General features: G+C 38.1%; 1 protein-coding gene across 1 annotated transcript; it reads left to right on the forward strand.

Annotated features, from left to right (window-relative positions):
* Positions 1-18,186: 18,186 nt before the first annotated feature.
* Positions 18,187-27,107, forward strand: SLC35G1 (solute carrier family 35 member G1). The gene is made up of 3 exons (XM_074295911.1): positions 18,187-18,419; positions 23,513-23,693; positions 25,910-27,107. The coding sequence occupies exons 1-3, from the start codon at positions 18,230-18,232 to the stop codon at positions 26,652-26,654; spliced, it is 1,116 nt and encodes a 371-aa protein (XP_074152012.1). The 5' UTR covers positions 18,187-18,229; the 3' UTR covers positions 26,655-27,107.
* The last annotated feature ends 393 nt before the right edge of the window (positions 27,108-27,500 follow it).

Here is a 27,500-nt window from a genome sequence, read left to right on the forward strand (position 1 = left end):
CACCAATCTTCAAAAGTTGTTTTGAGGATCAAATGAGATAATATTTAGCACAGTGCTTGGCACATAGGTGTTGTTCATCCTTTGTTTTTAAAGAGGACCAATGATATCAAGGGCATGTCATGTGAATTGAATTTGAATGAAGCAGAGTTGCAAAAAGTTGTCGGTCTCATTCTTTCTACTACAGTCATCAAAGTCCAGTGGTAAGAAAGAAGTCAGCCAGAGAGAGGACTGTGGGATATATGTTGGATTATACCAAAAAAAAAATTTAACTTGTTTGGCATATATTGGATTGTTTGATATCTAGGGAATGAAGGTAGGGGGAAGGGGGTAGAAAATCTGGAACACAAGGTTTTTCAAGGATCAATGTTGAAAAATTATCCATGCATATGTTCTGAAAATAAAAAAGCTTTAATTTTTAAAAAAGGGGAAAAAAAGAAAGAATTCAAGTAAGAAGACCGGCAATGGCTCAGGATGCAGTGGATGATCTTGGTGTCTTTAATGTTTTGACCAAGCTCTAAGCTCTCCATGTACCTGCTTCAGCTGCCTTCATGGGCTATTGGAACAAACTGTTCTCATCCACTTATTCTGCCAGGGGAAGACTTTATATGCTTGAAGTAGATACCCCACTCCAACACACCATTGGATTTGATTCCTATTACCCTCAACCTAGTTTAGCCCATCTGCAAATATTTATAAGGATAGCTTCTTGAAGTTATAGGGGAGAGTTGAGTGCCAGGTAGACTCCAAAAGTGGATGAGCAGCTCTGAAAAGGTCTCGGTAAGACTTCATACCAGAGGTGCTAATCTTCCCTAAACAGTCCATACACCCCACATAGCAGACACTTAATAAATGCTTGTTTCTCTTTTCCCCCTTTTGCCTCATCTCTTTTTGCTGCCTAAAGATCCAGAAAATGCAGAGGAAAAGACAGGTATGAGGCATTAAGCAGCAGAGGCCCTTTCAGTTAAGAGACTTTTCATTCATACCCATACACACACACACACACACACACACACACACACACACACACAAATCAAATAATAAATTACAAAAACAGAAAAGTATTAAATCAGTAAAGAAAATCTTATGGATCAATAGGTCTGAATTAAATTTATCACAAAACTGAGTAAGTTTAAAAAGTGTTATGAAATCATCTAAAAGACTGCAATGTAGTGGGCAAGGCATTAGGGTTCTTTAGGAGAATGACACTAGAGGCAGCTAGGTGGCACAGTGGATAGAGCACCAGCACTGAATTCAGGAGGACCTAAATTCAAATCTGGTCTCAGATACTTAGCACTTCCTAGCTGTGTGACCCTGGGCAAGTCACTTCATCCCAGCCTCAGGGAAAAAAAAAAAAAAAAAAAAAAAAGGAGTATGACACTATTGAATTAAAGCTTTATTTGCATACTGCTATTTTTTTGTTACATTTTAAGTTCCAAACTGTCTCCCTCCCTTCCTCTTCATTCTGCACTAGAAAAGACCACAATTTGATGCAGATTTATAATTATGTGTAAAACCATAGGTTGTATAATTCTATTTTTTAGTTCTTTTTTTCTGGAGGTATATAGAATCTTCCTTCATAGGTCCTTTATAATCGATTTCAATATTTATAATGTTCAGAATAACTTGGTTGTTCACAATTATTTTTTGAATAATATTGCTACTATTATAACAATGTTCTCTTGGTTCTGCTCACTTCATTCTTCATTATTTCATGCAAGTCTTTCCATGTTTTGCATACTACTTCTTAAGTCATCTTGACAATCCTAGCAAAGTAGAGCTGTCAAAAAGGATTTGAAGATTAGTAGTAATAATAGGTCACATGGTACTTTGAGGATTACATAGTACTTTCCCTATACTAGCTCGGTGAGATACTTAATGTGCACTAGATTATTCATGCTCATGGTAAATCAAGTGAGTGATCTCAAACAATAGATGATTCAGAGCTAGTTTATGTTTGTCTTTGGAATGTTGTTATAAGATTAGGCTTAATGGTTTTGAGGTCATCATAATGGTCTCCCCTTAAAGAAAACTACACTTGTAGAACATAGTTATAAAAAAATGCTGAGGATCACATTTTTGAAGGTTAGTACAGTTGTATTCCCCCAAACAATATTTTGTCTACCACCAGCTTGTTTTTCTCCTTAATACACAAAACTCCAAAATAATATTTTGTCCATCAATAACTTGCTTTTTTTTCTCCCTGTTAACAAATCCTCAAAATATTATTTTTGCCTTGACCCTTGATTTGCAAATTGGCCAGTTCCAAGGAGGCCATCCAAAATTAGAGGGTAAGAACCCCACTGTCAGATGGGTCCTTCAGAGCATGCCCTCCTCTCCAGCAGAAGTACCCCCTTCCTGAAGGAGATAAATAGGTCCTATTCTCCTTCTTCATTTCTTCCAGTCCCCCTCTGCTTACAATAAAACTTTGCATAGAACTGATTACCATTGTTTATTATCAGTATCTAAACTCATTAGGGAGTTATTTTCCCCTATGTCTCTGACTGATCCACAGGCTTTTCCTTAGATGTAAACTTGGTGCTCAAATAATCTTTTGACATCTGCACTTAGAAGTGGGGGAATATGGCACTGTAAGTCTAGCTGTAGAAAGCAAGGACTAAAAGGGGAACCCCATGTCTTCCTAGGAGGGACTCCCTTATGCCCCTCAAACTGTCACAAAACAAATATGTTCAGAACAATGTACATTATGCAGTGTACATATAGGTGCTTACACATATCAATTTTTAATCCAGTTAATAGATTTAACCCTTACTTGATCTGACTGCTAATAGTTGCAACCAGACTGGATAAATTAAAAGGTAGCAGTGGGTCAAGACCACCATCTTTTAATTTTGAATGGTCTATTGGAAGATATATGGTAATTGCACCTAGCACAATGCCTGGTTTATAAATATTAAAGCTATTTATTGATTGATTGTTGATTGATTGATTGATTGACACCCAAGCAATGTAGTTTAGTGTCAGGAAACAGCACTGAATTTGGCCTATGTTTGACTCCTGATGTTGCTGCTTAATCAGCTTACTAGCTATATGAGCTTCAGTAAGTCAGTTCATTTCTTCCACTGGACTTTTGAGCCCTAAGAAACCGTTCTGCTCTCAATTCTATTCCTTTTCATTTTTGACATATAAAAATGCAGCATTTCATTTATATCTTCATCTTTCATTCTACAAACATTAATTAAACATCTACCATGTTTAGACAATGTGGATTCAAAGACAGATGTTTGGCTCTCAAGAAGCTTACAATCTAACAAGGGAAGACAAATACAAAAACAAATAACCTAGTAGGTGAGTTAAATAAATGCAAAGGCACAGTAATAGGAAATAGAGGAAATTGTTTTCACCTGTGTAACGTGCCCTCCTGGCAGTTACAATTACTAGTCTGTCCTAGACCCACCAGAGTACCTTTGACCACTGTCCTCTGCAGTGTGAACTCTACCCGGCTCGCCTCCTCTGAGGCCTTCAAAGGTCTCTGGCCACAATCTATTGAATCTATAGCTTAATAACCGGTAGGGCACTCAAGAACAACCACGTGTAATCTTAAGAGCCTTTATTATACCTACTCACATAATGCCCTAACTGATGCCCTGACTTGTTGGTTCCCTAGTGAACACCTGGTCAGAAGACCCACGTGTTCACTACCAAAACCCTTACCTCTTTTGGCTATCCATCTTGGCTTGGCCACCCAGGCTAGGAAGCCAGGGTGAAGAGCGTCAGATTAAAGAGAGCGATTGCTGCCTGCAGTGGGCTTACATAGAGCCTGTGAGGTCACACACACAGCCAATCAGCGAGAGAGTCACCTATTACGAAGCTATCTCAATATGGCCAGGATCCCGCCCAAGGGCAGTCCTAATATCCACAGAAATTATTTCCGGGCCTCAATCTCCCGATGCGCTGTGGCACCCATTTAAAGGCCCCTTACACACCTGGGGCAAACAAAAACTTCATGGATAAGGTAACATCTTTGTTGTGTCTTGAACAAAATGATGGACAAATGGAAATTTGAAAAAAAAGTTGGGATTAGGGAGGCGACTCCATTCCAAGCATTGGTGATGATGTGAATAAGAATATTAGAACCAGAATAACTAGAATATATATATGACCAAGTGAGACAGGTGAATTGGAACCAGATTGTAGTGACAACATCAAGGTAAAAAATTTATGCATTATTGAATAGAATGTAAGGAGCCACTCAGTAGAGGGATGACATCATCATAGCAGTCCATTAGAAAGCTTGATCAGGAGATGGTGTGGAAAATGGAATAAAGAAGGGATAGCTTAGATACAAGAAGACCAATTAGTGTGATATTACAATAGTTTAGATGAAAAGAGATGGGAGTAAATACAAGGGAGTTACAGTGGGAGCAGAGAGAAAGGTCTAAGTGTAATGCTGGAAACTGAGCAAGATAGAGATTAGAGAGTATGCAATAATTTATTAAATGGGAGAGATTTATTGGGACCAAATGGATCAATGATTTGGTCCCAGGGCTGAACAAGACTATCATCTCCAAGAATCCAGCAGTGAATGTCAGCTACAATATTCTTTTATAGGGTAACAAGACTGATGACATAATGGGAGAGGTACCTGGATGGGATGACCTAATGGGGGGAAGAACCTAGGATGAGGATGACATAATGGAGGCAGGCACTAGAGAGGCTCCTGGTATTCTAATGATGTCTAAAATGGATAAAGACTTTTATCTCATCAAACTTTTTTTTAATAATTTTTATTTACCAGATATATGCATGGGTAATTTTACAACATTGACAATTGCCAAACCTTTTGTTGTAATTTTTCCCCTCCTTCCCCCCCCCCAGATGGCAGGTTGACCAATACATGTTAAATATGTTAAAGTATAAATTAAATACAATATATGTATACATGTCCAAACAGTTGTTTTGCAGAACAAAAAGAATCGGACTTTGAAATAATGTACAATTAGTCTGTGAAGGAAATCCAAAATGCAGGCGGACAAAATTAGAGGGATTGGGAATTCTATGTAGTAGTTCATAGTCATCTCCCAGAATTCTTTTGCTGGATGTAGCTGGTTCAGTTCATTACTGCTCTATTGGAACTGATTTGGTTCATGTCATTGTTGGAGAGGGCCACGTCCATCAGAATTGATCATCATACAGTATTGTTGTTGAAGTATATAATGATCTCCTGGTCCTGCTCATTTCATTCAGCATCAGTTCATGTAAGTCTCTCCAGGCCTTTCTGAAATCATCCTGCTAGTCATTTCTTACAGAACAATAATATTCCATAACATTCATAAACCACAATTTATTCAGCCATGCTCCAACTGATGGGCATTCACTCAGTTCCCAGTTTCTGGCCACTACAAAGAGGGCTGCCACAAACATTCTTGCACATGTGGGTCCCTTCCCTTCTTTAAGATCTCTTTGGGATATAAGCCCAGTAGTAACACTGCTGTATCCCATCAAACATTAAGAGAGAATGGTTATAACCTGAGATAAAGTAACTAAATAGGACAATTAGGGAAACTGGGTCAGGACATTAAAAGGGAACTGTGGCACAACATATTGGCAGAAATAAAAATAATAGTATTTGTAATGATGCTAAAAATCAGCCAAAGAAACAATAAACAAATGGCTGAGTCTTGGAATTTTGTCCGTGGAAACAGAGTAATTTATTTATTTATTTGTGCTGAGGCAATTGGGATTAAATGACTTACCCAGGGTCACACAGATAGGAAGTGTTAACTGTCTGAAGTAAAATTTGAACTCAGGTCCTTCTGACTTCAGGGCTGGTGCTCTGTGCTATCTAGCTGCCCCAACAGAATAATTTATGATGACAATTCAAGACCAACTCATTGCCACCAGAAATTACAGAGGGGCTATCTGGATTTAGTGACCAATATAGTGGTTAATCAAATCTCAAATCCACATTTCTCTCTGATATTACCCAGATAGTTATTCTATAGTAGTTCCATAATGCCAAAAAAAAAAGTTTTCAAATTCAGTTTTCCAGTTTTAACATTTCAAAAAATAAGGCCCCCAAGCCCAAACCCAATATCCCCCCCAAAAAAACTTACCTCACATGTAAATTCCCCTCCCCTGCGGCTGGGGTTAAGTGACTTGCCCAGGGTCACACAGCTAGGAAGTGTTAAGTGTCTGAGACCAGATTTGAACTCCCGTCCTCCTGAATTTAAGGCTGGTGCTATATCCACTGCACCACCTAGCTGCCCCTTCTCACATATAAATTAAACAATGCACTGCATCTAGCTTTATAATAGGTCAATTCTTTTGTTGAGGTTCAGAAGGGACCCCAAAGGTTGGGAGTCACAGATCAGTGTCATGAGGTATCTCAAAAAAATGTGCAGGCTTGAACCCATCTCCAAATCAAGGGGTGAAGTTTATTGTAATTGTAATTCCAACTGAAGCAGGCAAAGTTCCAAAAGCATTTAGCAAAGAACCAGGAGTAAGAAGATAAATTTATAGGAAAAAGATAGAGAAATCAAGTACTTCATGCTACCGATATGCTAATTTTATGGCCTAGGGGTGAAACTGAGAAGTGGTCTATTCACTATTGCCTCAGGAACTTGGGTATCACATACAAGCAGATTATCTATTTGATAGTCAGCAATGTTTGTAGGACTATCCTAAGGCCAGAAGACTTTAGAATCAGATTGATTATTAAAACAAAAGCACTCTAAATTCAGGGGACACCATCATTGCTATTTACCCTAAGGGCTATGATCTCATCATTTTCCCTTTCAGGCAATTTAAACTTTAAATTCATTTAGGACAAAGGGTTAGAGATCTTATTTTCTGGAGCTGCTTCATGCTGATAAGGGATGTAGAGCTGGCCCTCCCTAGTGGGGTCCAGACTGAGGAGGGGGGCTACACAAGATATAGGAGGGATTTTGGGGGAAATGTTCTTTGGTATTTACCCTAGGAAAAGCTGTCTGGATGAGAGACATTCAGGAGACCTACATCTCTTCCCTCTCCTCTGCCCTCCACCCATTCTTTCTCTGGGTGGGGTTCCTGGTTACTGTCTCTAGTAAACCCCATACTAAGTCCACTTTTGCTTATTCTTTTTTTTCCCCTCAATCTACTTGTGATATTTATTTCCTCCAGATTCCAAGCTATGAACTTCCAACTACTTGATCAACCTGAATACCATTGACTAACTGATTCTGATACTCAGCACCCCCTGGATTGTGCTGCTGCCATTTTCAAGTTGCAGGCCTCCCCTCCTCAGTCCAGACCTCACTAGGAAGGAACAGCTCTATACCCCTTATCAACATGAAGTAGGTCCAGGAGATGTGCTCGCCATCCCTTTGTCCCAAATGAATCCAGAGTTTAAAATGACTGAGAGGGAAAATGATGGAGTACAATTCCCTGGGGAAATAGCAGTGACAGGGTCCCCAGAACTTAGGAACAATCTGTCTGATTCTAAAGTCTTCTAGCCTTGGGATGGGCCTACAAACATTGCTGGCTATCTATAAATAGATAATCTGCTAGTCAGTGATAACCAAATTCCTGAAGCAATAGTGAATAGATCACTCCTCATGGGCATGAAGCACCTGATTTCTCTTTTTCTTATAAATTTATCTTCATGCTTCTGGTTCTTTGCTAAATGCTTTTGGAACTTAGAGGATTCAATTGTCATTATAATTACAATGAACTCTGCTCCTTGACTTGGAGATGGGTTCAAGCCTGCAAATTCTTTTGAGATACCTTGTGACACTAGTCTGTGATCCCCAATCTTTGAGGGTCCCTTCTGAACCTCAATACCTTTGCCTCTTGAGAAGCATACTTTCTCTTTTTTTAATAATAGTTTTTATTTACCAGATATTTGCATGGGTAATTTTACAACATTAACAATTGCCAAACCATTTGTTCCAATTTTTCCCCTCCTTCCTCCCCCAAGATGGCAGGTTGACTAGTACATGTTAAATATGTTATAGTATAAATTAAATACAATATATGTATACATGACCAAACAATTGTTTTGCTGAACAAAAAGAATCGGACTTTGAAATAGTGTAAGGAAACCTGTGAAGGAAATCCAAAATGCAGGTGGACAAAATTAGAGGGATTGGGACTTCTATGTAGTGGTTCATAGTCATCTCCCAGAGTTCTTTTGCTGAGTGTAGCTGGTTCAGTTCATTACTGCTCTATTGGAACTGATTTGGTTCATCTCATTGGAGAGGGCCTCGTCCATCAGAATGAGAAGCATACTTTCACTCTAATCTTTTTTTTTTAATTATTTTTTATTATATATTTTTTATAATATTATCCCTTGTATTCATTTTTCCAAATTATCCCCCCTTCCCCCCGATGACAGGCAATCCCATACATTTTACATGTGTTACAATATAACCTAGATACAATACATGTGTGTAAATACCATTTTCTTGTTGCACAATAAGCATTAGAATCCGAAGGTACATGTAACCTGGGCAGACAGATATTAGTGCTAACAATTTACATTCACTTCCCATTGTTTCTTCTCTGGTTGTAGCTACCTCTGTCCATCATTGATCAACTGGAAGTGAGTTGGCTCTTCTTTATGTTGAAGATTTCCACTTCCATCAGAATACATCCTCATACAGTGTTGTTGTTGAAGTGTACAGTGATCTTCTGGTTCTGCTCATTTCACTCAGCATCAGTTGATGTAAGTCTCTCCAAGCCTCTCTGTATTCCTCCTGCTGGTCATTTCTTACAGAGCAATAATATTCCATAACCTTCATATACCATAATTTACCCAACCATTCTCCAATTGATGGACATCCATTCATCTTCCAGTTTCTAGTTACAACAAAAAGAGCTGCCACAAACATTTTGGCACATACAGGTCCCTTTCCCTTCTTTAGTATTTCCTTGGGATATAAGCCCAGTAGTAGTACTGCTGGGTCAAAGAGTATGCACAGTTTGATAACTTTTGGGGCATAGTTCCAGATCGCTCTCCAGAATGGCTGGATTCTTTCACAACTCCACCAACAATGTATCAGTGTCCCAGTTTGCCTACATCCCCTCCAACATTCATCATTATTTGTTCCTGTCATCTTAGCCAATCTGACAGGTGTTTCACTCTAATCGTAATATTTTGTATCTCCACAAGCATATTTACCTGAGGGGCTATTCACAGAATTGGTTATGTTTCTTTTCAAGCTGCTTTTTTGTTTTCTGTATTTCACAAAATATGGCCTTTCCCTTACCTTTTTTTTTTAATTTAGAATTTTTTCCCCCACAGTATATATGCATGAGTAATTTTTTTATAATATTATCCCTTGTATTCATTTTTCCAAATTATCCTTCCCTCCCTCGACTCCCTCCCCCCAATGACAGGCAATCCCATACATTTTACATGTGTTACAATATAACCTAGATACAATATATGTGTGTGTAAATACCATTTTCTTGTTGCACATTAAGTATTAGATTCCGAAGGTGTAAGTAACCTGGGTAGATAGACAGTAGTGCTAACAATTTACATTCACTTCCCAGTGTTCCTTCTCTGGGTTTTCCCTTACCTTTTAAATAAATAAAATGCTTGTGGAAAAGAGAGTACCTTGCGGTACTTTTTATGGTGTTTTTTAGTTTTTGCTAAGAGATTTTACTGAGATCAAGCAAGCATAGGAATATAAATTTTTCCTCTAGTATTTGGGGCTCTTCTTTATATCAACTTGTTCTCTGGGGAGAATGGGCTTAGAACTAGAGTAGTCTCTACATAGCATTAACTTTAACAAATTCATTTCCAAATGTAGTACATCCAAGGAAAGATGGATAAGCCAATCTCTGCCACTGTTGAACTGAGCCTGAATATTAGGTCACATTTTGCTCTTTGACTTCCAACCAATTGTTTTATGAACTCCAGCTTACAGATTTTTTATTGACATGCATGTTTAAAAAAAGTCCCATAAGGAAATGTCATATGATTTAATAATTTCATTTAAGGAAGGAGGAAGCCAGGACAAGGGAAAAATACCACACACAGACCCTCCTCCTCTTTTCAACAGTGGTCAGGACCAATACCTTCAGAGTAAAGCAGCTTATGAAACGCTTAACAGTGGACTGAGAATTGGTACCTCCAAAATAGTGTAATTCATACATTCTATCTCCAGTTAACTTCCTTCCCCTCTCTCACACACCCCTTACAAACACACATTGATGCTGGACCTAACATGTCCAAAATGATATTAGGAATGGCCAGAAAAGAATATATTTAGGGGGATGTTCTGGAGCAGTCCTGATTTGGGTTAGTCCCCCAGCAGTTTATGATTGATTTTAGAATGAACCAAAATCCTCATAGTTAATAAAAGGAGATTTATTTAACCATACCAGGAAGATATTTAATGAAGATATATATATATTGAGAATGCTCCAAGTTAATTCAGCTGATCAAAGTTTCTCTGCCTGAGTTATCCATTATCGTCCAGCATCCAAAAAGCAAAGTACTTTTGGAATACATACCTCTAGGATTCAAAGGGCTATGAAGTTAGGATTAAGACCAGGAAATGTACTGGAGATTTAGTTCCTTGATCCAATCAAATATTGAGGATGGTTTCAATAATTTTCAAGAAAATACTAATTTAATTTTTGTGAGAAAGAGAAAGTTAGAATATTAATCCCAAAAGAGGTTGTCACCAGGAAGCCTTGAGAATCATAGACTTTAGGCTATACTATAAAGGAGTTCATAAAGACCTAGGCTTCCTGGATCTGTGTTTTTGAGTTATTCAAACATTTGTAGAGATAGAATATCTCTTGGATTGGCTAGGACAACTAAACTTATTCCAGATCAGAATCACTCAAACATTTTTCTATGGAGGAGATGTACCACTTGGGATTTAATTGTTTGGATTTGTTTTTTGTTTGAGGACAATCAGTTAGAAACCTAGTCTGGAATGTTCCAAGTAAAAAGGTTTCTATATATTGGGATGAGAGTGGAATGGGCAAAAAGAAATGGGGTACAGGGAGGAGAAAGAGCTATTTCTGAGGAATAGAGAGCCTGTTGGACAGAAAAATTTGGGCAAGAAAAACAAGAGGTTTTCCCAGACCATAGCAAAGAGGGTGGGTCTAGATGATTACTAAGGTCCCCGAATGCTTTTATAATCCTACTATTTTTTTTCCCTATCTGAAACAATAAAAAGTCTGTTCTTTTCCTAGGCAAAAGCCAACATGCAAAACTACTTTGGGCAAAACAGATGAAACATTTTATTATTAAAAGAAAAGTATATGGAATGCATAGCAATTTCTAGACTTTCTACAAGGGCAGTTGATTACAAAAATGGTATTCCTGAAGAAGTTTCCCACAAGTGTTCACTTGTCAAGCAAGGAATCATTTATAGATAAAGTGAATATAGCTTGAAAAGAATAAATCAGTTCATAGATTTAAATGTAGTAGAAAAAATGTAGTAGATGGGCTATCCTGAATAGGAAGCTGTCCAGGAAAGTTTCAATTGCCCATAGTTATGATAGAAGGGAGCTGTTGTTCATTGGAGAAGTGACTGGTAGGACATGAGACTCCCAGGGAAATTACACTTGAATATGGGGGTTGAATCAGGCAAGGAAAATTGGTAAAGAAAGAGAAGTAAAGATATTTGGAGAAGGAAGAAGAGAAGTCACCACTCTGAACAGCTGTGAGCATGGGGCTGGACCTGCAGACTAGATTAAGAAAAACAAGGCTTACAGAACAGTGGGAGCAAGCAGGGACAGAGGAGGTCAGGCAGAAACCTGATGACTCCTGAGCAACAGATTTCTTCATCCCTTATCCTCCCCTCCCCCAGGTTAGCAGATCTCAGTGACTGACATTGCCAGCATGCTGAGAAAAGACAGGATTCATTCACAGTTCCCTTATCTAATTTGTCCACGTGCAAAGGACAGTTTTTCCATCTCTTCATTAGCCTTTTCCCCCCTGAAAGTTTCTATCTGGAAGCTTAATCTAACCCTCTCTGGGGAAGTGTAGAAGGTTACATATATTTGTTTATCCACTCTGCTACTTAATTCCTTTCTTCTTAACATTTATTTTATAGATCAATAATTTTGCAATTTAATTTATATGTCATATGTATGGTCTGGCAGTAAAGAATCCACTGGATGGGGGCTTTTGTTAAAAATTGCACAATTTGACTAACAAAATAAACTTACACTGAATTTGGAATATCCACCGGAGTTCAAAGTTGTGTGAAACCCATGTAACAAAAAATTTTTACAACCTCCAAAGTTTGTTATATCTATTATCTCATTGATATAGTTATTTCCCCAGGGTAGCTGCACAGTGGATAGAGCACTGGGGTTTGAAGTCAGGAAAACTAATCTCCCTAAATTCAAATCTGGCCTTAGATACTTATTAGCTATGTGACTCTGGACAAATCATTTAAACCTATTTACCTCAATTTCCTCATCTGTATAATGAGCTGGAAAAGAAATTGGCAAACCACTCAAGTATCTTTGTCAGTAAAACTCCAAATGGGGTTCCAAAAAGTCAGTCGCTATTGAAATAACTGAACAATAACAATGCCTTTTCAAGATCAGATTATAGTGACACTTTCTAAAATTGTGTGGTTCTTGTTCATCCCTTTCCATCAAGGAGCTAGTCAATGTGCTAAAAGATTTTCTCTGGTTCTTTTAATATTTCTCAGGCTAACAATGCAGTCATACCACTAAATCTGTATCTCTCATTCTACCAACAAGATCGGTTTACCATCTTTTCTTATCCTTATGTCTTTGATGAAGTCTTTTATAGTCACTAAGAATTATGTAATAAATGATTTAGAATTGGTAGTAATCTTAATTTCAACCCCTTCTTTATCCAGATGAGGAGACAGAAACATATAGAAGTGATGTGACCTCTCAAAAGTCAAACAAGTATTAGTACAGAGCTAGGATTTCATTATATGTTTTTGGACTCTGAATCTAGCACTTTTTTTTTATTTAATAGTTTTTATTTACTAGATATATGCATGGGTAATTTTACAACATTGACAATTGCCAAACCTTTTGTTTTAATTTTTCCCCTTCCCCCCCATGACAAGTTGACCAATACATGTTAAATATGTTAAAGTATAAATTAAATACAATATATGTATACATGTCCAGATAGTTGTTTAGTCTAGCATTCTTTTCACAATTTTCCTATGCCTCCTTGTAATCATAATTATGGGTGAAATTTACCTTTACTTTTAGATTACTTACAAATTTGATTCTTCTGACATAAGGCCATAGTAGACAGATTGATTACCTGGAGTCAAGAAGTCTTATTTAGTCACTTTTTTCAATCATGTCCAACTTTTCATAACTCCTTTTGGGATATTCTTGGCAAAGACACTGGAGTGATTTGCCATTTCCTTCTCCAGCACATTTTACAGGAAACAGGATTAAGTAACTAGCCCAGAGTCACACATCTAGTAAATGTCTGAAGTCAGATTTGAACTCAGGTTCTTGTGATTCCAGACCCAGTACTCTGCAAACTCTTACAAAGTTTGATGGGATTTTGGATGTCATTTAATCAAAAATGTTCCAGTTTCTATATCTGCAAAATGAGAATAATAATAGTATTTACCTCTCAGGGTTGTTGTGACAATCAAATAAAATGTTTGCAAAGCATTTTGCAAATTTTAAAGCACATAAATGCTAGCTATTATTATTGTTGAATGAAGTGAACTGTGAAAGCTGTCTCACAAAGTGGAGACAGTGTTCTAAAACTTGAGTGAAGGTCAACTGTGCCCCAGGGCCAAGTTTCTTTCTCCAGAAATCACATGGTTTACAAGGAGTGGGACCTTTTTGTGTGTGAGATTAATTTGGGGCCACCTTATATAATATATGTAAGGTACATAAGATAATTTAGTCATCCTAAAGATGTTTGGGGTTGAAAGTTTTTCCTCATTTATGACTTAGAATGTGGGGTCATTTGTCTTGTCTAATCAGGGCAAAGATCCAGACTCTAGGGAGTGTTACCCCACGCCCCTATATAATTCTTGTCTGTTAACTGAGCCTTGCTTCGCCTTGTCTAACTGCTTGTGGGGAGGGAGATGCGCTTTCTTGGGAGATCATAATTAAATTCCTTTCTGCTTTTGCCTTGAGAAATCTCCTTAATTTATTTGAGCTGGTGGTTTTGTCCCACACAGTTCATGGGGGTTCTCCAGGATTATGTGGCCTGGTGAATGGAGGAGGTCTTGAGAGCTAGCAGGATGGCTCTCCTTGCCTTGCTTTAGGCAGCCTGTGAACTTCTAGGACCTTTCTCTGTTTCCAAGTTTAAGTGGCCCATGAGGAGAGACTCAAGGCAAAACAAAAGTTAATAAATTAATAAATTCCATGGCAAATCCCAACTGACAGGGATTGAGGATGGTAATCAGTCAGGCAACTTTCAAGCACGGAATGCTAAATGGTAAGTACCTGTGAGAACTTTGAGTCAACCTTTGAGTCCACAGACTCTGGAGGGGTGCTCTGGACAGGACAGGCCTTTTGTGTGACTGGGCTTTAGAAGTGACTTGTTCGAGAGACTTATCTGTGAGGCTCTTGAGTCCACTTTTGAGAGACTCTGGAGGGATGCTCTGAAAAGTCTTGTCAAATATTCAAAATGGGAGGGCTCAGCCAAAAGTCTCCCACTGACAAAAATGATTACTCTGTATGGGGAGAACGCTCCTAGGGCTAATTGAGTATGTCCAAATCTGTATGTAAAATAGATGTCTGTGTGTCTGTGTGATTTCCATATATGTGTCTTTGCATTCTATGTTCTGTGTTAAAAAGTTGAGAGTTAAGGAATCAGCTTCTGTTGCTGGTTTGGAAAAGTTCAGGCTGAGTTGGAAAGACAAGATCTTTAACTGATATAGAAATATAGTTTGTAGAAAGGTTAGCGAGAGTATGTATGAATGAGAAGAGCATAAACTGAATTGAGAACTTTTGGGAAATGGAAAAGCAGTGTGCTATTACTTTAAAAAATTAATTAATGAAATGAAAAATGACATTTCTGTGAACCCAGAACTGGCCAATTTGTGTCTGCAGAAATAATTATTATAGAACTGTTTAAAAAAAAAACATTTTTTTTTAGCAGATTCTGGGATTTTTGAGAATAAGTTTTAAGTTACTTGGCCCTATCAACTAAATTTAGTTAATCCATGTATTTTTAATAGGCCTAATTTACACAATTTTCCTCCTTCTGAGGAAAACATGTTCTGATTCAAACTTGGATCTCCTCTTTTAACATCTCTTGGTGGAGATGCAAAGAAAACAAAAAATGAATAGCATATGACAGTCATTCTGGGGACCCTTCATCAGTAGTCTCCCTGATCCTCTTGCTGAAAGGGAAAGTATGAGACTTTTGAATGAACATTTGTGTAAGTAAGATTCAAGAAATAGGACTGGATTTACCTAGACAATGGACTTGCCCCTTGGGTATGTAATAATCTGAGCAAATGGAAGAAACTGAGAGTCCTTTTATCCAATGAGTGAGGAAAAAAATTATTCTTTTTCTTTGAACCTCTTAAAGAATACAGCTAGGGTGTAGAGGGCTGAAACTCTGAATCAGACAAGAGAGCACTTAAGGCTACCAATCTGATGTGAGACTATGGCTCTATTAGCATATATTTGGATGATGGTTCTCCTTATCATTGGTTCTAGCTAAATGTTTGGTAATAAGATAATCATAGGCAAGAATTGGAGGGTGAGGAGAGTCAAAGTCACTTGGTGGCAGCATGGGGAGGAAAGAGGCCAGAGACTCCAGAATCCAGGATACAATTTTGGCAAGTGGGACAGCTTGCCTGCTTCCTTCACTTCTCCCCCTAAAGACCAAGGACTTTGATTTATCCTGACTCTGGATGACCCTAAGGCCCTCCAGGGAGCTAACCTGTACTTTATACTAGGGGGAAGAGGAGTTTTCTTTCTCACCATCATCTCCCCATAGGCAGTAGCATCTTGCTCAGTTTCCTCACTGGTGTCATTTCATAAAAGTCTGACCTAAATATTCTGGAGTCAAGCTCCCTCTCTCTGGGAGTTGGGGGGACACTGCCTCAATACTTATTTATTTTTAGACATGTTACACATTTTTCAGATGCAATTTGTTCTCCAATTACACACATCCCTGTACACCAAATTTTCTTGCTTTTACTTTTTTGTTAAAGGAAGAAAGCAAGACAAACTTTAAGATTAATATTCTAAATAGCCTTGGATCAAATTTCACAAAATTTATGCCACATCTAGCTGGGCTGACAAAATGTTAAAGCACAGTTCATACAAATTTTACAAATTACCCAATACATAATTTAGCAGCATAGTAGCTTAACTATATTTCATCTAATTAGAATATACAAACATGTGATTTCTTTAAGTTCTTAGAGAACTAACATTTTTAACTTAAAATCAAATTAAATACGGATATAAATTTCTAGTAAAAATTCTTCAATATCAATGCACACATTTCTAAATTCTTATGCGAGAATAAACAAGTTCGAACTTTTAGAGTTAATATTAATTATCTCCTATAATTTAAGAATCAGAATTCTAGTATAAACACGCAATCCCCAAACTCAAGGTAGCAGAAAACTGCCCTTTCATTGCAGCTACAGGGCTTTAAGAAATTGACAGACTCTAAGACCCGGGGGAAGAAGGTGGGAGAAATTTGGACTTAAGTGTCCGGTTACAGGTCTGTGACCCAGTGGCTGCACTCTCTATTCCAGAAATTCAGTGAAGGGGTCCCATGTCAAAGGTTTTGGGGCACCAGTGCAAACCCAAGAATTCAGGTCAGCCAGGGCCACCTCTCTAGTTAAGACAGATTGCGCAAACCTGAAAAGCCTGAAACACCCAGAGAGGGAGAAGTTTGTTTTTGTTTTTTCCTTGGGCTGATGCTAGAGTAAAGGACCTTGTTCTTCCCCCCCAAAAAAAAGTGTATAATAGTACTCTAAGGCAGGGTTTCAGCTGAACCCTGCAAGTTCCTGAGAGAGGAGAACCACAGCCCACTACAGGAGCAAACACAGAGATCTGCCGCACTACCTTTCCCAGTGGAACCTCAGAAACGCAACAAGAAGAAATTTGGAGAAGCTATTAGGGCAAGGGGCATTGGGGGTATAGGTAGTGTTAGCCAAGTATATGCCATTTTGTTGAGGTTGAGAAGGGAGGACCCCAAAAGTCCCAGACCCTCCTCACGAGGTTTCTCAAAAGAATTTGCAGACTTGAACCCCTCTCCTAGTAACGGGGCAAAGTTTATTAAAAGCAACGTGATGCCATTACAGAGCGGACTGAATTCTAAGTAGAATCCAGTAGAGACTCAAGCAAGGAGATACACTTATACAGCTTTCAATCATAGATTTGTTAATTCTATGACCAGCGGGAAAGGCTAGGAAGTCATCTCCAGAAGAGTTAAGGGGGTCTTCAGATAGATTGGGTGTGCTCAGTTTCTTGAGGCGGATTCCAAAGCCAGAAGACCAAGGACTCCTGGAACAGAAGCCCCAAGGTCAGGGGGTCCCAAAATCACACTACGTCATGTTCTGTATTCCAGTCAGTCAATAAGCACTTATTAAGCACCTACTAGGTTTCAGGCTAGCTAGATGGCGAGATAGAGAGGTCAAGGAACTCAGTCCGAGAAGGGGTGAAAACAACATAGTATGGAACAAAAAATACGGAGGTGATAAATTGGAGATTGTCGGCGGAGAGAGGGGGCCTGGAAGGTGCTCCTGTTGAAGCTGGGACGTGAAGGGAGCCGGGAGAGCAGGAGGCGGCAGGAGAGCGCCCCGAGTCTGGGATGGAGTGTTTTGTGGGACACGTATTTGTGGGGTTGGCCACTATGTTTGAGTGGATGTCTGCAGTGCGCTCCTGCTGTCCTCTGGCTGACACTCCGCGGGTAAGCACCGGGATGGGGGCTCTTGCGCTGTAGTTCTTTAGGAAAGCGGACGCACAGTCTGAGGGCAGCGCCTGCAGGTAAGAGTTGAGGGGCGCTCCCCGTGCAGTTCGCAGGGGTCGCGGAGTTTGACAGCCTCGGGCTCCGGACCTAAGTCCGGGGTTACCGGTAACTGCCAGGCGGCTCCCAGGACTCCAGGAGACCGCGAGGGCGGCGAGATGCAGTGGCCCGGGAGCGTGCGGACAGCCCTCCCAGGACTCCCGGGGAAGCCTCTTGTGGGCCGGGGGCGGGTGTGGGTGAGTGGGTGGGGTGCGATGGGGCGGCCACGCGCATGCGCCGCTCCGGAGGCTGCCGGAAGAGCCGGGGCTGCGGGGCCGGCGGCCGCTAGTGCCGGCCGGCGGGGGCTACAGGATGGGCTGCGGGGGCGCTGTGACGGCCGAGCCTCCGGAGCCTGAGCGCCCGGAGCCGGCGCTGCGGGTTCCCGAGGAGGAGCCTCTGCAGCTCCCGGAGGAGGAGGAGGCGGCGGCGGCGGCAGCGGCGGCCCCGTCTCAGTCCGCCGCTGGCGGTTGCTGCCCCTGCGCGGTCCGAAACGAAAACCCCGGTGAGTGCGGCGGCTGCCCCTGAAGTCGTGCCGCGGGCGTCCGCGGCCCGGAGGGAGGCTGGGGCGGCAGGCGAGGCAGCGGCGGAGCATCCCTCCCGCCCCGGCCGACCCTCTCCGGAAGGCTGTGCCCACCTGGGCACGTTCTCTGGACCTGCGCTCCTGCGGGCAGCCAGATCCCGGGAGATCCCCTGGCCGGGGAGCGCGAGCGCTCTGCGCCTGAACTTGAACTTGACCCAGTGCGGTCAAGTGCGATTGTGGCCAAATCCGTTCTCCCCCCGCGCGGCTGGCTCCCTGAGGGCCGGGGTAAGCTGGGGGTCTGGGCAGAAACCGGGCGGGGGTGCAGAAACATTCCTCAGAGATCATGCAGTTCTGTATTAACTCGGGGTGAGTTCCAAATGCTTCTTGCTTCTCAGACTCCTTCCCTAGAAAAGTTGTCCCGTTTCCCATCTCCGAAATGAATTTCAGTTAAGTTGAACAGCTTGAATGGAGCGAGCGCCCAATTAAGCAGATTAGGCTGGAAGTTAGAAAAGTAGAATAAAGTCTAAAATATATGGGATTCGGCTTAAAGACGGTGGGAAATGTGTAGAAAGGGTGTTTGAAGTTTATAGATGCAAAGTCATGGTAAGTATAAAGTTAGACTAGAAAGCAGTGGGAAAAGTGTAGAAAGTAGTTTCTAAATCTATTAAATGTGTAGAATTAAGCTAGAAGACAGCAGAAAAACATAGAAAGTATTAAAAAAAAATTCTGTGTAGAATGAATAGTATAAAACTGAAGGCTCTTTATATATATAGTATGCATGGTGGGAAGATTGGTGCCTTGGGAGCCAGCGGAACTGAGTTTTTGTCCTGCGGACTCATCTTGTGACTTTGGACAGGCAGCTCATTTCTCTGCTCGGGCAGATTTCCTCATCTATAAAATGGGCTAATTAGAAAAATATTACTGGTGGTTATATGGTCCTCGTTGTGGTTCATAGTCCTGTCACTCCATGGACAAAGATGGGGTGTGGCTTAACCTTCAACTCTTTGCCACTAAGTTATACCATCTTATCTACCTAATAATTAGCTGTTCTAGTGTAATGATCAATGGATATTTTCCAAACTCATAAAATTGTTTATGATATTTACTGCTGGTAATTCCTCAGCAACTCTGTAGTTTTCTCTACCTTGGCATAAAACACACAATTGTTTATTTTATGAAATAGTGTGGTAATAGTGATCATTCTTCATTATTATAATGCCAAATGTTTGAAGCTAAATAATCACATTAAAATACAGGATGTACTTCCAGCTTTCTTCCAAACCTCTGGAGATATGAAGGTCACATGCAATATAAAACACTGCACATGTTTTTGGACTTTCTTTTTCTTTTTCTTTTTTTTTTAAACTATATCCATCAAGTGTTCTGACTTTTTTTTTTTTTTTTTTTTTCTCCTCAAAAAAAGTGCAGTTTGTAATATGGCAGGACTTTCTGGGGAGAGCTAGGGAAGGAATCCTGGGGATCACTATAGTGATATCCAAAACAGAAGACAGGAAGAAAACTTTAAACATAGAGAGTCCCAGAAGTCTGGGTGCAGTTTTATGCTATTAAGCTATTAATGCTTAAAACTGCACCAAGACTTCTGGGACATCTTTTTGCTTAAGGTTTCTGTAGCCATTTTAAATAACAGTATGTTAATTGAAACTACTCAGGTTGAAGCAGTTGAGGCTCTTTGAAACAAAAAATCCTTTTGGAAAATAAATCCTAAAAAGGAAGATTAAATGATATTACAGGTTGTTTTTCTCTCTCTTCCCACTTAAAGCCAACTTCTGTTATTTCCACAAATAAAACAGTTTTATCTTAAAAATGGATACCCTGATTTCTTTAAGTTTTTTGTAAACGAGCATTATCACAATAGCTGAAATTTATAATAGAATACTTTGGCTTAACTTTACAAAATGACTTTCATTATTTGGTTTGAAGCATTGTTATAGAAGAATGTTCTCTCATATTCAAGTAAAACAGAGAAATAGATTACAAGGCCAAATGCTACTTCATATGATCTCCTCTCCCTGCTCCCTTCTGTTATTGCCAACAATTGAAATGTGAATGTAATTTGGCAAAGTCCAATCAGTCCAAGCTGTTCATTCCCCTTCTACCTGATTCACTCAGGACCTACCACAACTTTTCCCAGGCCACCTCTATAGACATTTTGCCAAATTCAGTCTGTTGGTAGTCTTTAATTATTAATTAAATGACTACCATGTGGAAAGTGCTCTGTGAAGTGCTAAAGGAGATTCAGAAGTCCTTGAGACTCCACTCTTTTGAGTTTTACATTCTAGTAGGGAAGATGAGTCCTTCCATCTGTCTGTTTCAGAGTTTCTATAAGCCAGCACTCCTCAAAAGACTCAATTCAAGTGTTTCCATCTCTGTGAAGTTTCTTCTGATCATTCTAGTTCTCGGAAGTCTCTCCCCATTGAACTCTGTGAAACACTTGTTTGGCGTGCTTTGTGACATCTCTTGTACTGCTCTGCAAGTTGCTTTGACTCTAAATGTTCTCTAGTTGTTTAATGTCACTATATTTTATCTTCCCAGCCAGATCTGAAGCAGTTTCAGAAGACAGTGATAATTTGGTGAGGGGCTCATTAGTGTTTATCAGTTTGAATATGATTAATTCCCATCCACTATCCATATATATATAACCAATTCCATTCATCTATTCCCCACTTGAATTTTCATGGCCCTGTTCCATTTCCCCCGATTATGAATATAATTATACTATATTTATGTCTATGTAACTTCAGCCAAAATGTATAATTTAAGTTAAAAGACTTTTATGAAGTTAAAATATTTCTTGAAGAAAATGTAATAAAATTAGTCATTAATGACTATAACTATGGAATTGGAGAAAGGGGAAAGTATTTCTATCCTAGGGTGTTTTTTTTCTTTTTCTTTTTCCTGTTCCAGTCCAGGACTTCAGGCTCCATGAATGTTTTTCTTTTAAAAAGAATCTACTTTTTTTTTGGACCTGAAGTATGAAATTTCAAAAATGTAATTTCTAAGTCCTAACCGCAACTGAAAAATGTATTTCACACCAGTTAACTTGCAACAGCCTTTAAATTTCATTCTTCTGGGGTGAAATATATCTAGTTTTTATTTTCATGCAGAATATAAACTAGGGGGTTTTGGTTACATATATTAATGATTGCTATTTACAAATTAGTCTTCAGCCAAATTTATGCACACAGGAGGCAAAAAGCAAGCAAATCCATTCTTAAATACAAAAGATAAATTATTAGAAATGTTCATGAAAAGTTTACATCTGTGATTATATTTATATTCTAGGCTGTAAATTACCTCACTCATTTAAAAAAAGAAAGGAACGATCCTCAACGTTTAAATTGACATAAATGTTTAAATGTACATAAATTATGGTGTTTAGAATTTTAAATGTGACCAATTCATTTATAGAAATAGGGCTGTTATTTATTGTTGTTTTATTTTTTTTAACAGGGCACTAGCAACATCTCTAAGCAATAGTGTTTAGTGGCTAACCCTGTACATTCCTGTTTTGAAAATTATAAACTCTAGTTTGCAAAGCTTACCATGTGGTTGGCTTCCTGTCCCTTACTCAGGGAATTGAGGGTTGTGTGAACTTTTGTAAGCATTTCTTACATAACTATGAAATGCATCAGGGTAACTGTACTTGAAAATTTAAATGGTTTTATTGTCATTAGTTTTAAACGTTTGTGGTACCTTATGTTCTATCTTATCCCAGGCCTAATTTACTTCTGCTACAAATTATACTATCACCAGGGAGAAGACCCTTGTAGTAGTATTACTACTACCCCCCTCCTTTTATAGAAATGTAAAGGATATAGAAATTTATGGTTGAATTTATTTTTTCTTTTTTTAATAATAGCTTTTTATTTTCAAAATACATGCAAAATATAGCTTTCAACATTCACCCTTGCAACACCCTATGTTCCAAATGTTTCTCCTTCCCTTCTTCTAGACAGCAAGTAATCCAATATATGTTAAGCATGTGCAATTCTTCTATACACATTTCCACATTTATCATGCTGCACAAGAAAAATCAGATCAAAAAGGGAAAAAATGAGAAAGGGAAAAAAAGCAAACAACAGCAAAAAAAGGTAAAAATACTATTTTTGATCCACATTCAGACCCCACAATCCTCTTTTTAGTTGCAGATGGCTTGCTCTATCACAATTCTATTTGAATTGGTATGATTGAATTTAAAGCTCATATGATCAACAAGGGAGCCAAGAATACTAAAATCATAGACTTAGAGCAGTGAGGAATCTGAGTCTGATCCAACCCCATCAATTTATGAGGGAACCAAGACAGTTCCCACAGGTAGAAAGTAGCAAAGAAAGGATTTAAAACCAGGTCTTCTGACTTCAAGTCTAACATACCTCATATAAATGTCAGATAATAAAGCCCAAATCTCATTTAAATAAAAGTGAAATAGTTGTATACTTGTGTAAAAGACATTATAATTGGCTCAGTGAGAATTACAGAGAAACACAAGACTGTCCTGTTCTCAAAACCTTTACTGTCAACCTGGGAGATCAGACCAGGGTACATGAAAAGCTAAAGTTAACATTTCAAGATAACTGTAGAAAATCTCTATTTGTTGGCTGATGCTGCCTCCTAGTGTTATGAAAGTTTTTCCCTGCCTTGCACAAAGTGCTTTTATGAAATACATTTTTGTTTTAACACATTAGAGAATATTTCTTGCATTCAAGAGTCTGCTTCCATAGTAACTATATGTTTTCAGAGGAGCTAATGAAATTTTCCTCTGCCTTGTTGGCAAACCATTTTCCAGAGTTTTTCCTGTTATCTTGGCAAAGAGCTTCCTGGTTTTATGATAGTATTTCTATACTTGCAAAAAAATGACTATGTACAAATAACAGACATGAAAATTTTGATGCTTGGGATAGTGAGTGGATACCTTTAATAGTAAAGTTTATGAACCATTCATCTTTTGAATACTATAACATTTTCCCCAAATTTCTAACTGAAATAACCATTTGTAACTAATAGAAGCATTTATGAAAACAAAAACTAATTGGAATTTAATCTCTTTTTTTCAGAAGCTAAGAAGAAAGCTTCCTGCCCTGGACTTGGCTTGTTTTATACATTATTATCTGCCTTCCTTTTCTCGGTGGCCTCTTTATTAGTAAAAAAAATACAAGATATCCATTCAGCAGAAATTAGTGCATTTCGATGTGTGTTCCAAATGTTGTTCGTTATTCCTTGCTTAATATACAAAAAGTAAGTATTACTTTAACTGTAAAATTAGGGACAGTAATTTTTCACAGCTTGTCACACCAAAATTTGTCTTGTCTATAGAATGTTCATTAATCCCCATTAACACTGATCAATAATTTTTTCTCAATGTTCTTACCCATTTCTAGCTTTCACTGTCTTATATCAATAGAACATATCTGCTAGTAGTTTCCTATCTATGCTAGTAGATGATTTCCCACTCTGATTTCCATATAAACTAAAAGGAAATGTAGTACAAAGTTTTAATTTTCTTACCCCCTTAAAGTGGTAGTAGGGTTACATGTAAAAGGATGAGAGAAAGGAACAAGCATATTCTATGAGACTACTATGTGCCAGGCACTGTAATAAGTACTTTACAAATATTGTCTCATTTGATTCTCACAGTGATCCTTTGAGGTAGATGCAGTTGTTATCTTCATTTTACCGTTAAGGAAATTAAAGCAGACAAGTTACATGACTTGCCCAGGATCACAATTAGTAGGTATTTAAGCCTGGATATGACTTCATCCTTGCACTCTCTTCATTGTATTACCCAGCTGTCTTATAAGGAACACACCTGCACACATTTTGAAAAGATAATATGTTCCTGAGCAATGGTTTCATTCATTCTCACACTCATTTTCACTGCTATGAATTATTTTTCTTTTATAATATGTTATATTGTTATTGTCAGCAGTCTTTTCTAAGCAGTGGATGTTCCATTGTTTTATCCTAATTATTATATAATATAATATTATAAAAATGCATTATCATAATACATATAATTTTCTATGAAGGAAATAAAAGAGTATTCTATGTTACATAGTAATATCTCAATATTTGTATATAGGACATAGAAAAGCATTAAATTAACAGACCATTTGATGCTTACATGGGGAAGAAAAAAGCTAGTCAATATTGACTTCTTTATCCCTACCAATCTGCTCTTATACCTGTCTTCCACTCTTTCCTTCTGTCTTCCCTATGTTAGAAGTATGAGATTGTAATCTTCTAAATCAGACCAGAATGCTATTGGGGAAGAGGCAGACAATGAGCTAGATTTCCTTGGATTATTTTGGAAACGAGTGCTTAACTTTCAAACTCAAAGCTAGGGAAAAAAAATCCCAATTGTAAACCATACATTTCAGTGACTTAAAAATATTTTCCCTCTCACAAACACACTTTCAGAGAATTTTGTTTTATATATTGTACCCAAGAGATCAGTTCAGTCATCTTCTCCACAACGTGATTTTCTGACCAGCAGTTGTTTAGCTTCACTGTCAAACAAGACAATCCATTTTTTAAATAGTTTAGTACATTCACTGGAAATGGTTTTTCCTGCCAGATATTAAGAAATTAGTAAAATATATATGTAAATCTAGATTTTAGTTAATTTTGTCATTTAGTGCCAAAAAATTGTGAGACTTAATTTATTTACTGAATAATAATGAAAATCTGAAAAATATGGTGCAATTTTAAAGATGATAACCAACTAATAATTTGTGAAGGGTGGGGGGGATGGTCTATAGAACTATATTTATTATGTCCATTTTATTTTAGACTTTCAGTTTCTTTCACGGTATAATCTAATCTTTTTAACTAAGATTTTTGTTAAGAATGCCTCTTCTGATGTGCATTTCTCCCAGTGCTAATGCCAGATATTCACAGATAATTCACTTCCAAGTCTAGACTCTTAGAAGGGTATCAAGCTCTGACACCAATCATCAGCACTTTACCCTGTGATTATGTATGTGTTCATATGTTCATCTGTTTATCTGTTAATAACAACAGCATCAATCGATCAACAAACATTTATTAAATGTACTTCTGATATCAAGAGGCAAATAGAACTCCTGTTTTCAAGGAGCTTACAATCTTATGTCATTAAAGGCAGGGAGTATCTTCTGTATTTGTGTCCTCTGGATACTGTAATCAAATTTTAACTCCTTCTTATTGCAGAAGTCATATTGCAGATTTCCAAGCTAAGTAAAATCAACAGCTGGTCCAGTGACTGGCTGAAACATTTAATTTATCAATTTTTTTTACATTTGCTATCTCATATTTTCTGTAGTATTAGCCTTTCTTGTAGAGCACATCCTTTCCAGACACATATCCATCTAACAGTACATGCTACTCATTAGTGAATTTCCTTTATAGGGAAGCTGAAATTTGCAAATCAGCACTAAGTTAATGTAACGTGCTTTTCTTTTTTTGATTTACAGAACAGGGTTTGTGGGACCAAAAGGCAAAAGAATTTTCCTTTTCCTCAGGGGAGTCTTTGGTTCCACAGCGATGATCCTTCTCTACTATGCTTTCCAGTTAATGCCCATTGCTGATGCTACTGTTATCACATTTACCAGTCCAGTTTTCACTTCACTATTTGCTTGGATATACCTCAAGGAAAAATACAGTCTTTGGGACCTTTTCTTCACTATTTTTGCGATTGCTGGTGTAGTGCTTATTGCAAGACCACCATTTCTGTTTGGCTCCAGCACAGCTGGGATGGAAGAAAACTATTCCTATCACCTCAAAGGAGCACTAGCAGCTGTAGGCGGTGCCATTTTTAGTGCTCTGACTCTTGTTATATTAAGAAAGGTGGGGAAATCTGTGCACTATCTCCTGAACATTTGGTATTATGTAGTGATTGGACTATTGGAATCTATCATTGTACTCTTTGTAGTGGACGAATGGCATCTACCTCATTGTGGGTTAGATCGGCTGTTTTTGGTATTAATAGGACTTTTCGGGTTGGGGGGGCAGATATTTCTCACTAAAGCAGTTCAGGTAGAAAAAGCAGGGCCTGTGGCCATAATGAAAACCATGGATGTGGTCTTTGCTTTCATACTTCAGATTATTTTTCTTAATAAAATGCCAACCTGGTGGACAGTGAGTGGTGCCCTTTGTGTGGTAGCCAGTAGCTCTGGAGCTGTCATTCGCAAATGGTGTGAGAATTCCCAAGCGAAATAACAGTGCTAAGATAAACTTGTGGGGTATAACTTCATCCCAATAACAGAAAATTTTAAGGTGTATTTTTACTAATTGGTCATATGGTTTATAAGTTTGATAATAGGAACATAATTTTGGAAAACAACATGTGTATTTTTAATAGTTTTAAATGACTGGTTTGCTCGTACAATTATGAATTTTATCAAAAGAAAAAAAATTGATTCAATTCTTTCATGACTGAAACCAAAAAAGTACATGTATGATGCTTAATTTAAAAAAAAAAGTATTGTCTTTATTGTAGGAGAGAGAATTAAGGATATTTTGAGCAACATGAGGGCCAAAGTAAATATTCTATTAATTAAGTGAATAAATTCTTACATTTATACATTTTAGCATAGCAAGCAGAAACTTAAAGTAGAAAATACTGATTTTTTAATAGCTCATATCCATTAAAAAAAAAAAAAAACAAACAAACCAAAGCCTAAATCCTTAAAGTGCCTTTCCATGCTAATATTAAAATTTGAACAAGACAAAAGCTTCACATTTTTTTTAAGGGGCAAAAAAGACCTTAAGTCAAAATTGGCCAAATATTTAAGTAATTAAATGGTAGTTATAGTTATAGCCTACAATTTGATTTTCCTTTATTATTATGTAAAAATGTATTCAAATTTTGTTGTTTATGGTCTCTCGTTTCAGTTTTTCAAATAATAAAGGGGAACAATGTGGCATATTTTAGCCACATTTGCAGCGTGGTTTCCTTCCCAGAAAAAGTAGTTTTCTATAAATCTCTTTTAGTATATAAAGCAATACCAAGTGGAAATCTCTCAGGATTTCAAATAACTTTTCAGCATTACTTTTTACAATAAC

This window comes from Sminthopsis crassicaudata, chromosome 2 (assembly GCF_048593235.1).
Source record: "Sminthopsis crassicaudata isolate SCR6 chromosome 2, ASM4859323v1, whole genome shotgun sequence".
Taxonomy (NCBI): domain Eukaryota; kingdom Metazoa; phylum Chordata; class Mammalia; order Dasyuromorphia; family Dasyuridae; genus Sminthopsis; species Sminthopsis crassicaudata.